Here is an 18,445-nt window from a genome sequence, read left to right as displayed (position 1 = left end):
GTTTATAGACTTATAGACTTAATGACTTATGGGTGTAAACTATTTCCAGGATCAGTTTTTTCTGGTTGCAACGCTGAAGGCTTTCCAAAACTCCCGAGGCATCCCTGAACTCCCGATCTGTACACCAATTCACCAATTCTTCAATTATTGTATTATACTATTATCATGTATATGCTTAATGGCTAATGCACTAATGCAAGAAGTTGAAGAAACAATTGAATAAGTTCTCACCTCTCCATTAATTGTCCCTTGCATGATGGGATTTGACACAAGCTTCTCCACCACCTCTTGACCGTGTCATCAACTTTACATCAAGCCCCGGATCATTCTTGTAATGGTACTTTGGGTTGAGGTGTGCTTGCTTGTGGATAAAATTTGGTTAATGACTTAGTGATTTGGTTGTTTACTAACTTACTTGTTTATAAATTATAAGTTATAAGTTATAACAAATAAAGAATTTAAATTAAAGTATACAACAAAAACTTAAAGACTTAAAAGTGACTCACCAGAGTGAAAGGATGCATCGTGCATCTCCCATCTATTATCGATGATCCTCTCGTAGGATTTGAAGGTGCTGGGCGCAGCTCTAACCAACTCTTTCATTTGCTAGAGGGCAGCATATTGTGGGGCATTGTGGGCTTCTTCTCCGAATCCACCATCCTTACAACACATAGGCTCTATTGCCTGTCCTATTCAGCTGCCTCCGGAATCATCGATGGTTTGTTGGGCTGTTCGATCGGGATGGTGTCCCGAACCAAACCACTCCTCACTTGCAAACATGTGCGAAGACCCACCACTTTCTTCGGAGCTTTTCGAGCTACATAGTTGGTGGCGAATCTAGTCAATCCAGGTCCGACTAGATCACCCTTCGTGGTTCCTCATCATCTTCAGCACATAACCATGGTTATAAATAAAATTACTTACCCTTCTAGCCCTCTCAACCACAGATCGATTGACTTTCTTTTCCCAAGTCCTTCAACATAAGATCAATCGAATGAGCAGCACATGGTGTCCAAAAGAGGTGGATCCCGCTGCTCTTCTTCCTCATCAACATTTCACCAGCTTTTTTGAAGTTTGCACCATTATCTCAGACAATTTGGACCACATTCTTTGGCCCTACCTCGAGTACCACCTCCCTAAGAAGCTTGTAAAGGTAGTCGATCTTTGATCTTATCCGAGGCATCCACCGACTTGAGGAAGGATGTCTTTCCATTGCAGCTCACCATGAAATTAATGATGGACTGTCTAGTAGGACCAGTCCATCCATCAGCCATCACAGTAACACCATATGTACTCCATTGTTCTTTTAATGATTCAATGTATTCATCCACCTCCTGCTTTACCTTGGGTAAATATTTATTCATTACTTCCCAAGCTGTTGGGCCTTTAACCCCTACACCTGCCCTAGCAACTGCATTGATCATCCCCTGATAGTATGGTGTTTTGGCTACATTGGGTGCAATGTTGTTATAAAGCATGAATTTGCTGATTGTTAACCTAGCTTCCTCCTCCCTACTGCCTTCTCTACCTCCAGCAAACATATAGGGAATGCTTCTTTGATAGATGTCTTGTTGGTTGAAGAGGGAGGGGTCTTGGTCAAATGTGGAATCATAATGTGTAGTCTTCCTCCTCCTCCTTTCGGTCCTCTCGCCTCGGTCCTCGAAAACTATGTCTAGGTGGCATGGATGCCCCCGACCCCAACCACCCGCTCCCCTTGTTTGTTCATATTGCCTCACACTATCAGCATGTAAGGACTGTCTGCTAGCTTCCATTGCAGCCTTCATTTGTCTCCATTCGGCTCGTGACTCAACACCCATAACCCTCCTCCTCTCTTCATCATCGCTTGATTCCTCATCAACATCAAGAGTAGGTCTAGATAGCACTATATCCTCAAATTCCCTTTGCTTTTGTGCCATTTCTTCCTTTTTTTGTTTCCCTCCTCTTAAAGTTGCTGCAATTGTTTTTGGACTTCATAAGGAACCCCGGGACACTTGGCAACATCTTTATAACCACCAGCCAAATGTTGCTTTAACTGCTGGTAACCACCGAATTCAAAGTCTTGAGGCAATACTTGCATCGGGATTTCTTCTTGTCCGTCGTGGATCCCCATGTTGCCAAGCAATGTCCTGAGTCCCACTACCAGTGCCGCCACTCCCACTAGTTGCCATTTAAGATTCAAATGTACAGCCCGAAAGTCTGAAATACATACATGAATCATGAATATTCCCAAATAATCATTAGAATAATTTTTAGATACATAAAACATGTAAAAACAATTTATAAAACAACAAAACACACACTTTGTTCTAAGATAACATATATACACTGCTCAAACAAACATGTTAGTATTTTTAAAATAAACTACATAATATGAGCATCATTTTAAAAAAAACAGATAAATTTTTAATAACATATTATTTTTTATAATTATTTTATGTAAAAATAATTTATAAAACAACAAAACACACACTTTGTTCTAAGATAACATATATACAATGCTCAATAAGACATGTTTGTATTTTTAAAATAAACTACATAATATAAGCATCATTTTAAAAAAAAAAGATAATTTTTTAATAAAATATTATTTTTCATAATTATTTTATTTAATTATTTAAATAAAAAAAATACAGCAAGCATGATAATCAAAATATTAATACATGAGATTGTAGCCCTCTAAATGTAGTTTAACATAAATAATAATCACATTCATATCATAAGTATTTATTTATAATCTTTAATTTTAATTTTTTAGATAATATATTTTTTAAATACGAAAATTCAAAAAAAAAAATTAATAACAGAAAATTAAATTTTTTTCCATGAAAGTGTAGATCTAAGCTTGAACATCAACATATATTTATATCACACTCATACAATCATTGTAGAACCTTGTATTTGAAAAAAATCAAATTTGGGGGAAAATCTTACATTTCTTGAAGATCCCTTGAAATATGCTTCAATTTGTTGTTGTAGATGAGTTGATGATGTTGCTATGTTGAATCCCCAACAAATTCCCGTTGGCGAGATCTCGCCGAGATATTGGCGAGATCTCGCGAGATGGGCGAGATCTCGCATCTCGCGTCTCGCCGAGTCTCGTCTCGCCTTTCTAAAAAGGCGAGATATCTCGCGAGATCTCCCACCATGCGCTCCATAGCCATAAGGCTCCACTCGTGGCTGACTGCCCTGACCCTGAATCTGATAGCCAGGAGGGACACCATATGGTCCATAACCATAAGTCGACTCGGTAGAACCAATACTCTCCATAGCAGTATCATATGAGGACTCTGCAGGCCTATGCCATCCGGATCCTCTAGAGGTGGAGGAGTCTCTAGCATCATCAATGCTCATCGATCTCATTGATCCCACCAAGCTCTCGGCATCGGATGGACGGTAGGACCCATATGATGGCGTGTCCTCTGTGCTCCATCCGTGCCGTCTCCCCTTCCCCTTCCTCGAATATGTAGAGGAAACATTTTTTCCTCGAGATGCAGCTCCAGTATGGTTTGAATCCTGTGTCACGTGGGTGAACTGACTCTCTCCTGTGAATCTTGGTGGTCGTCCTCCCCACCCTTGACTCTCACGTGGTGGTGGTGGTCTCTCCCTAGGATCAGCTGAATCCTGATCACGAGGTCCCACACCCTCCTCATCCCCTTCATCATCACCGCCGTCGCCATCGTCATCGTCATCATCACCACCATCGTCGTCATCGCTGGAGGCCTGAGTCACCTCATCCTTAGTGTCGGACCAGAGAATCAAATCCTCACTCTAGGTGGATGCACTAGGGTGTGGCACGAAGGGACAGGCGGGTTCTGCATGTGGCCTCCCCTCCTGGGCCATGAAGTCCCCCACATCAGCCCCCATCTCCTCTGCAATCTGCCTATTGGGAAGACCTCCCTCCTCATCCAAAGAATCCGTCTCCACCGTCCCCGATCCAGCAACTCACTACTTGTTATCATCATCATCCATCTCAAATATGTCGGCCAACTCGATATTGGTGCTTTCTCTATCCATCCTCGACTAATATGATCCTCTCTCGGTCTCATATTATAGTGTAGGTAGACAAGGTCCTCTAGACGCTTCACACCCAATCGGTTGTGCCTCTTCGAGTGAATGAGGCTGAAGGTGCTCCAATTTCGCTCACAATCAGTGGCAGAACATGTCTGGGAGAGCACTTTGCTTGCAATCACACTCAAGTGAGTCACGTCCAAATTGCAACCACCACTCAGCTGCAACAAACATAGACTCCAAGTCATTTTAATACTTAAATAACTAAATAAAAGATAGAATATAATAATTAAATGTATAATGAAATAAATGAATGAACTTACCCGCAGGGGAGGTTTCCCATCCCGATACGGCCACAGCACGACCGAAGCTCCCAGTGGCATCATTAAAAGCCTTTATCTAATATATAAAGAGAAAAAACAATAACTAGTTACTAGGTTAATGACTTAGTATAAAACTACGAATTGTGAATATCAAATGATTCAAATCACTATCTCACCTACATAAGGATGATTGCTTGTTTAGCTGTATCCGGTTCGAACTTCTCCACTACAAAGTTGGACAAAGATCCATCAAATCTTGCTTCATCCCAAGATTGTCCTTGTAATGGTACTTGGGATTTAAATAGTATGCTGTGTAATAAAAAGTACGTCATAAAAGGGAATAGTTAATGCTTAATAGTGTGATAACATAATGAAAATTAAATTAAATACTAGACGTAACAACTCACCAGCCTTATGCAGGGGATGCTGCAACATAGACTCCCATCTACTGTTGATGATTTGAAGGACTTTCTTATTGCCGCGTGGGTGGACTCCGAGCAACTTGTCGCTTCATCCTATCTACTGCAACAAATATGTGTGGTAGAGTAGGTTTTCTCTGCTGATCTACCATCCTCAACACATTCACCAAAGGCTCAAGCATCTTCACCACTATCCTCACATTGTGCCAGAAAGTCTCATCGAGGATGGTCAATTGGGCTCTCCTTCCTCCCACTGATGAAGAACCCTTCCAGTTAAACCACTCCTTTGATGCAAACATACTCCTAAGGCCAGTCTTCCTACTCTTAAAACTCTGCAGTGCTATCCAATTAATAGCAAATATGGTTATGCCTGGCCACACTAACTCACCCTGACACTTGTCCCTCATCATCCTTAATGCATAGGTGTGGTTATATGAAAGTGCTAACATGTCGAGCTTGCTCCACGGTATTCTTCACAAGCTTGACCTTTCCAATCTCCTTCAACATTAAGTCAATGTAGTGAGCAGCAAAAGGAGTCCAAAAGAGCCTATATCTGTCCATCCATCAAGGCATCAAGCCATCAATACAAAGTTATAAAGTGTACATGTATATGTGTAATGTAAATATATGTATTTACAAATAAAAATTAATACTAGATGTTTAAATACTTGGAGTTCTCCTGCATCTTCAACCCAGCTTTCTTGTAGTTGGAGCCATTATCACTCACAATTTGAACCACATTTTCCACTCCAACCTCCTTCACCACTTGCTTGAATAATTTGTAAATGTATTTTGCATCCTTCTTCTCACCGGATGCATCTACTGACTTGAGTAACACTGTCCTCCCATCACAATTCAACATGAAATTGATGATGGACTGTCTAGTGGGATCAGTCCAACCATCGGCCATCAGAGTCACTCCATAATGATTCCACATGGGCTTTAATCCCTTAATGTACTCATTTATGTCCTCTTTATGCTTAGGCAAATACACATTATATATCTCATATGGAATGGGGCCCTATACACCACTCCCAGCCCTGCCTGTCTGCTCAATCATATCTCTGTAGTAGGGCCCCTGGGCTGTATGTGCTGGAACACTATGGTAATGCGCCCATTTGGAGAAAGCCATCCCCACTTTCTCCTTCACACTCCCCCATAAGTGCTTCAACTTTCTCTTTTTATGCTCAGGCCTCGCAAATAGGGCCGGATCATTGCGAAGAATCTCAAGATCCGGATCTGTAGGATGTGCTGAGGAAGCTCGACCCCTTGTAGGGCCCCGTGGGATAGGAGCCTCCTGCCTCACACTCTGAGACCTCCTATAGGGACTTGGGAGCCACCTGTGCCTCCCATACCTACTGGCTCTCTAGAGGACCCACAACCCAGACCCCTTTGTTGCCTCCTCATGTCATCAACCTCTGTTGCTCCCTACTCATCATCATCGCCCTCCTCAGCTAATCGGCCTCTGGATCAAGGTCATTGTCTCCTGGTTCATCCCTAGTCCCTACCATAACCCTCAGGATCTAGAAGGTCATCTAAGTAGGCATCCTCAAACTCATCCCTCTGTGTTCTCTTATCTTTCCTCTTTTGCTTTGTACCAGTAATATATGAGGCCATTGCCCTCGTGACCTCTACGGGCACCTTTGGGCACCCTGTTACATCCCTGTTGCCACCAGCTAGATGCACCTTCAATCTAGTGGCCCCACCTCCTCCTATTTGTTTCTTACAATAATTACATTCGCTCTTCCTCCTATCAACTGTCAGTGGCTTCCCATGTTCCCAAGCTATGTTTGACATCTTTAAAATAGAGTGCCTGATACAAGAAACACACACTAAGTATCTTGAAAAGCTCCACAATATGCTCAAAAAATGACATACATGCTTTTAATAATAACCTCTTATTTTTAAATATAAAAAAAATATATGTATAACTATATATGTATTTTTTAATATATAAATAATTTTAAAATATATAAAATACACACAAACTATCTTTAAAATATCCACAACATGCTCCAAAAATTGCATACATGCTTCCACTAATACTCCGCTATTTTATAATTTAAAACAGAAATTAATTAGTTTTTTTTAATATTTAATTTTTTAAAATTATTTAAACATATATTAAATACGATAAAATTACATAATTAACAGAAAAAAAATTAATTCAACACCATCACAGTAATATGGTGTCTCAACTCTCACATTCATTCATTTGAAGCTTATACATGTACTCTACATATACATTTTTAGCAATATACATAATTTAGTAAATAATTTTTAATAACAGAAAAATAAAAAAATAGTAGGAAGAATAAAAAAATAATTTTGACACTACAAATTCATAGATCAACACTCTAAAGTAAACATATATAAATTTGGAAGCAATCTAACATGATTTAAGGCACAAATGAAACAAAAATAAAAAAATGAGGAAGTTGGTTACTCACCTTGCAAGATTTGAGAAAATGCACAAATGGAGGAGCAAATCAAGTGTTTGATGGAAATGGAATACTAGAAATTAGGTGTAGAAGGGGATGAAAACAAGAGAAATCAGCAAAAACTTCAAAAGGAGGTTGAAATGGCTTTGGCGAATATGGCTCGGTAGGTCGAAATAGCGTCGAAATGTCGAAAATGAGCTCGATTTGGATACTTTAAAGCCTACGCAGGTATCATTTCGGCCCAATATGGTATCGGGCGAAATATCGACCCGTATCGACCAATAATATCGGGCCGAAATATCGACCCGTATCGACCGATAATATCGGTCGATAAATGATACATGATACATTTTGTGCCTACAACTATATTTCATTTCGATTTGAAATTTTGCAGGCATTTCAGTCGAAATTTCGACCATTTCGATCGAATTTTTTTCCATGGTTGTACTAAATTTCTTTGCCTACTGCCTTGCCTGCCAAACAAAATGAAATAAGAAGCTAAGAAATGCAGAAAAAAGCATGAAGAAGGCATATAATTGTCTAGACACCATGCTCAGCACTAGAGCTTTTTAAGGAATAAGGGAGTTGCATGTTGATCTTCTATCAGTGCCTGCCATATCCACTACTTTCTTCCATGATGTTGCCTCCAAGTATGCCAAGCAAGCTTGTAACATTTTAACTCCATTTAGCACTCTCCACATCTAGGCTGAGTAGAGGTGAGTCTCTCATGCAGGCTGAACAGGAGGGGCACACATGCACTACTGTTGGCATTCTGTGCAGCATGGTTGAACTGAATCTGTCATCATAGATGTGTTAATGTACCCCAACATCTTTTCATCTGAGAAATGAAGGCAATTTGGCAAAAAAACTGAGGAATTCTTAGTTTCCAAGCTGTTTCTCTTGCAAAGTCATTTTCAGAATTTTGGAACTTCTGGAAATGGGTTGAAGTTTTGACCCATTTTGATATTATACATGAAGATACTGTTCTGAAGAATTTCTACAACCACCGGTATTTCAACAGAAAATTGTAATCCTGTTGAGTCACATCCCATTTCATTTTGATATTTGAAAACATGGTTGTCAAAGCTTCTGCCTAGGAGCGCCTTGATGGCCGCCTAGGTCCCTACCCATCTTTGGACCAAGGCGACGCCTTGGTTTTCATTGTCCTCTGTTGCCTCGCCTCACCTTGACTACCATGTTTGAAAATGAAATATTTCTCAAGAGTCTAGTGGTTTCTACCAAAATCTTGAACCAGGTCACGAGAAGCTTTAATGCCTTCAAAGTACTGTTAGATGTATGGAATCTTGGTGGGTTCCTTTTGAAGGCTTACTGGATGTAGTAATTGGTTTGGATCTCAAGACCAACTACTTGAGGCTCCTAAGGCACATGTTGTCTTTACTTATTTAATTTCCTGCTTGTTGTGCAATCCAATGGGCAAAACTTGATTATTACCTTTAGCTTGAGCCATCAAACCATTGGACTTCCATCTTTGATTTCCGAAGGCTTGTAACGGATTGGGAGTCTTAGGCTCCCTTTGGTACAGTTTAAATTTATGATTTTCATGACCTATGAATGTAAATAGAAGTATATGGTATGATTTATGACCCTCTGTTTGTCATTAAAATAAATTCACAAGTAGATCAAGGTTGGTTGTTGATATATCACCATAAACTGTTGATCTTTGTTTATGCGGTTACCATAATGAACATGTGCAGAAAAAACTATTTAAGTAGAGGTAAAATGGTAAAGTTATCAAAAATTTGAAAAAAAAACCTTGTTTTTCTCTATCCAATCTCCACTTTCCTCCCATCTCCACCTCAATAATATTTTAGGGATATTTAATCTAGCCCAAATTAATAAAGGTGAACAAAACCAAAACCAAAGGCATACCTTTGCAAGGAAAACCAGAGCCAACCCAAAACCAAACTAATGATACATAATATGTTATTCTCCCAGATATACCAAACCCATTTCTTGTTATTAGTATATTATGTTTAGTAGTAAGCAAACATTTATTATGTATGAACGACCACATTCAACGGAGGCCTGTAAATATCCATCTATAGAGAAGCGATTTAATCCAGATTGAAGGAAATAGAAGATAACCTTAAGAGAAGTGGTGAGAAAGGATATGCATAGCTTAGACCTTGTAGCTATTATGGCCTCAAACAGAGCTGATTGGAAGGCAAAAATCCATGTAGTCAATCCCATTTAGTTGGGACAAGGCTTGTTGTTGTACTCATAACCTATTGTCATAATTGATATTCATAAATAGGTTATAAACATAAATATAAATTATGTCAAAGAGAGCCACAGTTTTTCCATTAACTTTTAAATTATTCTTTCTTAGGTTGGGATTTCAGGAGCTGGTTATATTTGGACAGTTTGCGAGGGAGGCCATGAAGACGAATGGAGGCATTCAGTTGCGCCCATTTCTGCTGATAAGCTTTCAGAGTTGGCACATGCTACTCATGATGAACTAGATTTATCTATTCAAGATGGCAGTAATCTTCCACCTTCTGGGGAGCTACTACACGATTCTGATTCCATTTCTGAAGATAATGAAGATTTTAAAGACGATTCTGCCTACTTTGAGAAAGAGGTGATTTATGTGGGGAATGAACACTGATAGGAGTTTCTTACATTGTCTACCTAACTTCAGTTTTCACTTTCATGATTTGCAGGTTGAAGCCACTTTTCTTAGGGCTGTTCATGAGGGAGTGGAACAGGACCACGTTATCCTAGAAGTGAATTCCCTTCGGTAAGTTCTGCACTTTTGCTTTCTCAGCCCCTCCATTAGTTTGTTCAGTACAATATTTATTGCCTATTGTGTATCGTTGGATCAAGATTTCTGAATTAGTAATTATGGTTTCTCAGTTATTATGATATTTCATGCCTGTTGACCACGTGAGCTTATGTTTGTTTTCGTGCCTGAGCCTGTGCACAATGTACCCTGTTTATGTAAATTCTATTTTAAAGGAATGTGTGGATAATGGATTTACAAGTTTAAGGATTAATATAGCTTGTTTTTCAAGAGACTTTGTGGTAAAGCTAAGGAGTCTGATGACTTTAAAACTTTGGTATACACATTAAGTAATAAAAAGTAGTGGGCATAGTAGTGGATGAAGTTTTCCAAAACGATGTTGTGGATGTTGAAAGATTTGGTGGTAGGATTTCAGCCTTTAAAGCTTGTGTTGGAGAAAGAGGTTCCGGTATAATTTGTGATTACACTTCTATAGTAGGATTAGATTAAAAGAGTAAGATCCCATCTTTTAGAGCACAGTTATGGACTGATGAATTAATTCAGGTTTTTAGTCAAGGAGAAAAGATTGATTTGGGGAGAATTGAATTAATTCAGGTTTCTTCTCTTTTTGCTTTCAGTGTCTTAAAACTCTTAATACATCTGTTATTTAGGATTTTTTTAATTTTTTTAATTTAGTTTCTTTTAAGATACCATACTTTGTCTGGGCTATAATGCTGGTATGCCTTCTATTGATTTGATACTTTATGAGTTCAGGTTGTCATATAATCTGACATCAACTCATTGCGTGGGGGCATTATTTTACTCTGTGATGAAGTTGGCTTTGGAAACACCTCATGCTAACAGTAGTAAGCCTCCTCTTTAAGTATTTACTTCATTTTAAATCAGTTGAGTTTGATTTGATATAGAGTTATTTTGTTGCTTGTTATGTCTCTTGTCAGTTTTGCATATATTTGAAATGAAGGTGAATAGATAATGACAAACAAAGAGTTCGTGTTGGTATACATGATACTATCATTTTGAGGTTGGGATGTATGATTTAATTATGCTAAAAGTAGACAATATTTTGAGAATGATTTGATATAACAGTTTTTTGTTGCTCCACATCTCTTCTGTTTTACATATTTTGAAATGAAGATGAGGTGATAGTGACAGAGTTTGGGATGTATCATATAATTAATGATACGGCTGGTTATCACTCGCTCTAGCTCAAACGGTGATATTACTCAGAAAGAAATCAGGCAGGACCTGGGGTACCAGTGTGCTTCTTGCCATTTCTTCGCTTCATAACAGGTCATTCTCCAGGCTAAGAGGCCTGGTATTCAGTGAAATCAGTAAAAAGCAACCTGCCAACCAGGTAATTAATATCCCACCAGAGTTTTCCTGCTTTGTTGCCATATGCCTATTCTTCCCTCTTGCATCTTTGTTGGAATGGTTTTGAGGCCAGCAGACTTGTTTTCTCCTGCCATTTCACCTCCTCCATCCGGAAGAAAGCTTCTTTATGATCTGGCCCTGCTGTAGGCGAGGGTTAATTTTTTACCGGGACTGGCTTTGGTTGACTAGGAGGTTTTCAGGCAACTCTATTGTGAGTCAACAAGCTAATTTGTTGGTTATGGCAAGTTGACATAGGGCTCTTGTTAAGTTTTAATGGTGGGTAGTTGGTAAGGATGAAGGTGCATCAATTTTTGGTCAGGGTTTCAGGTTCTTAGAAAGTGAAAATGTAGCAACTTTGGGTTTATGACAGGAAATGGTGAAGGCTTTCGATCTAGTCGCCCCAAGGGTGAGTGAAATTTGATCTAAATATGAGAGCTTTTGAATGGCTGGGTAGGCCTACGTGGGTGGGTGTATGGGTTAGTGACTCGAGATAGATGGGAAGCTGAGTTGTGGAGGGTTTAGAGGATTAGAATGGGTGGGGGTTGATTTATTCGAAGTTGTTGCAGGAAATTCTTGACAGCTGCTTGAATACTTCGAAAATTTTGAATAAAAATTTGATCTTGAAGTGAACTACTATGAGCTTGATGAGAAGCTTCAAAAGAACTACTTGTGCTTTTAAGCATCAAATGGATTAAACGCCATCACCAATCCCAACTGCCTTGATCAGACGGAGGACAATCCCCGCTGGCAGCTTCTTTTTTTCCAAAAATCAGTGAGGTAATGAGCATCCTATAAATATATCTTTATTCATAGTACTATAGTAGCCGATGTGCCTTCTCCTAATCAGCCTATTAGTTGGAGGCCTGCACGGAATCTAGTTACATGGCACTCCCCTTACAAAAAGTTGTGATGCAGATGCAGCACCAAATTGGGTTCTTTTCCTACGAATTGGCCTGGGGTTGGTTCATATAGGTACCGATCCTCCATTGGATGAGTTTCCTTGGTAATTGGCGTACTTAATGGATCTGAAACATGGGTACATGAGTTGAGTACGAAATTTCCTGTGCTTGAACTTTATTTTATTTTGTCTTGTCCATATTAGAGTTGATGCATATTATTTAGTTAGTCCTTATTGAGAGTTTGAGACTGATGCATGCTATTTAATTATTTCTTATAAAGTTGATGGGGGAGCTTATACGGTGAGCGAATTGCTTTAGGGTAAGGTGGTGGTAGTTAAGTGGAGATTTCTCGAAATCTTTTACTAAGAAAGTGTTCAAGCGAAAGGAAAGTGGGATCTTCTTCTTTGGGGTTACCCTTTTTTTTTTTTTTGGGGGGGGGGGGGGGGTAGAGGGAAGGGTCACAAGTATGATGTGGAATGAGATGGCGACTTCTACTAAGGAAAGTTGCTGAAGATGTATGAGGTGAACCAAAACGAAAACACCATTCCTAAAAGGAGACTTGGTGGTGGGATGATGAGGTTCAAGTAGCCACTAAGTCTAAGAAAGCTAGTTATAAGACATAAAGAAACTATAGATAAGTTTGCCATTAGGAAAATCTAGGGAGGAGAAATATGTAGACCTTTATAATAAGTTAAGCACAAGGGATAGAGGGAAATGCTATTTATAAGATGGCTAAAATGAGGGACAAGAAGAATACAAGTCTCGACCATGTTAGATGTATTAAAAGCGAAGATTGTAAGGTACTAGTACAATATGGGGACATTAAGCAAAGATGGGAAGTTTATTTCTCTAGCCTATTAAACGAACACACTTTGAATGTGTTAGTGTCCTAGAAAACTACACTATTCACCATGACACCAATTTGCATACATAGATATAGAAAATTGCGTGTTTGAAGAATAATAAGCTTTCCAGAGGATGAAAGTAGGCAATGCACAAGGCCATTAAGAAATCCAAATAAAAGTGGGAAGAGTTTAGGAATCTATAGGCTATTTGGGCTTACCAAGCTATCTAATTAGATTATCAGTGCTAGGCATGCAAGATGATTGAAGAAGAAACATTGTAGTTCCAATCTACAAAATAAAACTCGTCATTCAATGCTACAATGACCATCAAGGCATAGAACAGATGAGTTGCACTATGAGATTGTGGAGAGGGTTATTGAAACCCATTCAAGGCAAGAAACTTTTATTAAGGAAACCAGTTTGGTTTTATGCCAAAAGAATTTACAATAGAAGTTATTTACCTAGTTAGGAGACTTATAGAAAAGTATTGAGTGTAAGAAAAATCTGCTTTTGTCCTTATTGACCTAGAAAATGCCTATAATAGTCTCTAGAGGGTTGATTTGGTAGGTATTAGAGAAGAGAATAAATATGTTGACATAGTTAAAGATATGTATGGTGGTTCAGTGACCAATTTAAGATCGGCTGGGACCAAGGTAGTAACTTCTCGATTGCAATGGGTTACATCAGCGATCAGCTTTAAGCCTTTATTTATTTGCACTTATTATGGAAGATTTAACCAGAAACATCCAAGATAAAGTTCCCCGAATGAACAAAGACGAAATAAAAGGTATTTAATTTCATTTATACTAGGACAAAAAAATGAGGTGGTGAAACTTGATGAGATGGAATTCCACTAACTCATGATTTTAAGTATCTTGGATCAATCATAAATAAAGAAGGCGATATAGAGGACGATGTTTCCCATAGTATCAAAGTAATATGGATGAAGTGGACGGGTGCATCTAGGGGGGTGTGATCAAGGTATTCCTTTGTAAATTCATAGAAGGAAAATTTAATAGGACCATTGTATGGCCAGCTATGACATATGGTGTATGGTGTTGGGCAGTTAGGAAGCGTCATATGGATAAAATTCAGTGTAGTAGAAACTGGGATGTTAAAGTGAATGAGTGGCAACACTTGGAAGGATGAAATAAGGAGTGATTACATGAGAGCTGGTTTGGGAATTGCGTACATAATAAGCTACAACAAAGTCATTTTGAGGTGGCGTGGTGATGTGAAGAGGGTTGAAACCCCCCCCCCCCCCCCCCAAAAAAAAAAAAAAAGAAAAGATAATAATAATAATAATAATAATTGGGACCAAAACGCATACGCAAAAAGCCCAATCCAAGGCTGGCGAATACCCAGGGGTAGTTTGGTCATTTTTTCAGCCCTTTTGGGGCTCAAGAAAGGTTCGTTGCAAGACTAGGGGCATGGCTCTCATCCGATACTTTCTCTTCATCCTCGGTTGTCTTGAGCAATGGAGCGAAAGGCTGGATTTTCTCAGCCAAGATGGAGAGCAGAGAAAATGGATCTGTCCGATCAAGCACAGCAACTCCTTTTCTTGCGGAGTGGGAGGATCTGGTTGGAACCCCCTCGATACAATGTAATGGATCTATCTTCAATTTTTTGTTACGGTTAGTATTTTGCACAATATTTGAGTCCTTGTGTGGGTGAGAATCCCGGTTAGGTTGGGATCCCACAACTCTAGTCCACTTTGATCTCCTAGTTGTTAGTACTTAGTACTCCATATCTACTATTAGAGTTTGGATTGGAGTCCTCTAGGGTTAGTTATTGAGTTTTTTGGGGGGTCACAATACTTGGTAAAAATTGGAGTGTCCCAATTGGAATCTTTTAATATATTAAAATTCCTCTTGGTTAATTAGGTGTTATTTTCCAAGATGGTTTCTTTTATTTGTGGTTGAGATTATTCGTAAGCATGGAATGAGATCTCTAGCGACTCTCAAATTATCCCAACTGGACAGAGATCTCGGTTCACACAGCCACTTAAAATCCAGCCCCTTAAAAGAGACATATCGAGATCTCAACCTGTCTCTCTGTCTCTTGCCTCTAAACTCTCCGAAACAACTCCAAAGCCCTTTTATTGCCGATTTTTGCAGATTGACACCGGATCTTCACCTGCAGCAAGGTTTAGCACATCTACATCAAGGAAGAAAGATCAAATAAGACCATTTGAAGGAATTCTTCAACTGAGGCCACAATAGCTATTCATCAGTCCAAGCCTAAACTGCAAAGGAAATCTTAATGCCCAACATGATATAAAGCCTCTACAGGCCCGTGCATCGAGGGGAAGCTCGTTAAACAGAGTGTGATGCATGAAACATACCTGAATGCAGAGAAGGATGTTATCAGTGACCCTTGCAATGAAGGCAGATTGATTTTAGTTGGATCTTATTGGTGAGGACTCTGGCTAGGAACCTGTAAAGGAGATGCAAAGAGAGATGGGACAAAAGTTAGAGAGGGAGGAAGCACCAGGCTTTTTTTTGGATGAGACAAAGGAAGGTCTGATTGACTTACGCAAATTGGGAAGGGTCCAGGAAGAAGCTGTGGACCGTATTGATGGGGTCATGTTCAAGGAAGCTTCAAGAGGCTTTGAGGAAACCCATATTGAAGCCATCCGGCCCAGGAGCACGATTGGGCCTGTGAGAGTTGATGGCAGCAAGGATGGGATAAGGCTGAGTTTTTGTTTTAGAGTTGATGGGGAGTCCTTGTGAGAGTTGAACTATTAAACTCAAGTTCAATTAGAATTTCTAATTTCAATTCAAGGCAGTTGAGTTAGTCTCTGATTCAGTCAAGCAGTAGAGTCCACTTAGAATGTCTAATTTTATTGCATTTCTTTATTAGTAAAGTTACAAAAGCCAACCATCACATATCATTATTTGCCAGTTTTCAGATAAAGCAAGTTAAAGCTATTGCAGCTCATTTTGGCGTACCATTGAAAACATTGCCCCAGCATGGTTAAAGAACCTTGAAGTGCATGGGATTAGGGTCTTTTGTGAATACAAACAGAGATTTGGCAGCCAGCATACCCCATTCCCCTTCTGTCTTTTCTTTTTTATTTTTTCTTGAATATTCGGACTTCCAGAAACCCTAAAACTTAGACACCCTATGTCTCCCACTTTAGCCATCCAAACTTATCCAAACTTGGAGGATCATATCCCTATACTATCACCTGATTTTCCTCCAGGTGTCAGCCCATCCTAATTCCTATCCAGCCAAATTCTTGAAACATCAAAACCTTAGAATTTCGAATTCCAATATGTTAGGATTCAACGTGGGAATTCAACCTGTTGAAAGATTTGTGGAAATCCTGACTTGTGTCTGAGAGACACAGCAGGGCCTTTAGTGATACTAACAACCTTCCAAAAATATAACAGAATCTCCCAGAATGGGAATATTACAATGAGAATAATAAAAGATCCTCACAAGAAAAATCTACCCTTGAAATCAATAATACTACTGCTGCCCCTAATATATTGCTGCCTTACAACACATCCAAACTTGGTAAGCATCTCTAGGCATTAGAACCTAGGGTTGATCCAAGTTGCAGGCTTGCAGCTCAAACTGAGACACCAAAGCCCAGAACTTTACTCAACAGGTTTACTTTGACATCTTCCCTAGGGGAACTTTTTCCCTTTTACTGAAACTGAACAAAACTTTCACCATCATATTCCCAGCCCCTTTAAAGCCTAGCCCGGAACCTGACTGAAACAGAACCATAAACCCTAACCGAAGCATTTTCAGATAAACCGAGATTTGAACTTCATGCTGGTTCTGATGAGTTCTTGGAAGAACTGGCCCTTGTTCTATCAAGGCCACATCAAATCATGTAAGGGTGTGAAGTAAAGAAAACAACCTAATAGAAATATTCCTGAGGACAAAAAAGACAATATATAGAATAATTTAAATTGAACTAGTGGTTCAAACTTCAAACTAGCCACACTGCTTCAATTAGTTGCACCAAAAGTATATTAAGTGCAGAACTATTACTAGTTCACTACTAAGACACTTGGACTATTATTTCTTGTTGCAGACATGGGACATAGAGCTCTGCATCAACATCATAAGAGTAGGTTAATACATCTTTAACTGTCATTAATTATAGTTGTAGTTTTCATGGCATTGCCTAGGTGCCATGTTGGTGGAGTCTTGATTTTTTACATTCCACCAATGCATAGGTCACTTAGATACTGTGACAACTATGATTTTTGTATTGTTGACTCAAACCAAAGCGATTTGAGCTGGGAATGATTTATGCCAACATTGGTAAAACCACAATGGCGAGTGATGTGATCATGGTTCTTAATTTCATAGTTTCCTTTGCCCAATTTCAACCTATGTTGAATGGATATATTTCTGTACAATTTTTGGAAGTTTTGTATTTTTGTTAAGTTTCTCATGTATTTTGATAGCCTTTTTGTTTGAAGTCTTTCTCTCTCTCTCTCTCTCTCTAATTAATCGTTGAACTGAGATTGTTATTGTTAGATGGTATAGAAGAGTTGATTCCATCCTCAATTCTTCCCTTCACTTAATGTTTTACTTTTGAATTGTTCTAACAAATCTTAGCCAACTAACATGTCACTGATGCAATGGTTTGCTTTTTTCATTTATACTAAACTAATTGTACAATGTGTGATCTGTTCTACATGACTCTGCTAAGGTGGTTTGTGTGTGTGTTTTTTTTTTTTTTTTTGGGGGGGGGGGGGGGACCTATACCACTTTAGTCTGCATATATGAATCTATATGAGCACCTTTAACCAGAGGTTCTCTGCTCTAAGTTTGCTCTAATCTACCTTTCAGGTGAATTGTTTAAAAGTGCTGCCTGCGCTATTACCAAATGGCATGGTCTTTTGAAGCATTATCTGGAAGGCATAGATGAGGAGGTTTGTGACTTTGTTGTATCATCACTAGTATCTCCAAATTGTAACAGAAATTCCTTAGAACTAATTGAATGATCACTAATCTCTACTTTGTTCTGCTTGTTGGACCATTGTATTCTTTATTTTATTTTATTTGTTTTGCTGGGCAATGCAGAAAAAACTAAGCGAGAACATTGGGAATAATATGATTTGGCTGTCTCTGTCCTTGTTGTTCTACTACTTGGCTTGAGTGATTGAGTGCTTGGGTCTTTTCATCAGCATTTTAACCTGTTGGCTTGGTCCGAAATTATGCCAGGCTTTTTTTTTTTTTTTTGGGGTTCCAATCATTTTCCAGTTTGGAGCCCACTTTTGAAGGAAAGCCAGTCATCTATTAAAAAGTTCAATTGGCTTAGATCTTGTATCTAGTGTGTTCTTGAATAGAGCTGAGTGGAGGGCAAGCATCCGTATGGCAGAGCCCAATTAGTTGGGATAAATCTG

General features: G+C 39.0%; 1 protein-coding gene across 1 annotated transcript in view; it reads left to right on the top strand.

The window, feature by feature from the left end:
- Positions 1–18,445, top strand: part of LOC149009784 (uncharacterized) — a 40,972-nt gene that overhangs the window by 17,582 nt on the left and 4,945 nt on the right. The window contains 4 exon segments of the mRNA XM_089161147.1: positions 9,542–9,793; positions 9,876–9,952; positions 10,709–10,800; positions 17,889–17,971. Coding sequence (XP_089017273.1) covers positions 9,542–9,793; positions 9,876–9,952; positions 10,709–10,800; positions 17,889–17,971 — 504 coding nt within the window.

The sequence above is a fragment of the Hakea prostrata genome, chromosome 7 (assembly GCF_041222555.1).
Source record: "Hakea prostrata isolate BN-2017 chromosome 7, UWA_Hpros_2, whole genome shotgun sequence".
Lineage (NCBI taxonomy): Eukaryota > Viridiplantae > Streptophyta > Magnoliopsida > Proteales > Proteaceae > Hakea > Hakea prostrata.
This window is presented reverse-complemented; position numbering and strand designations above follow the sequence as displayed.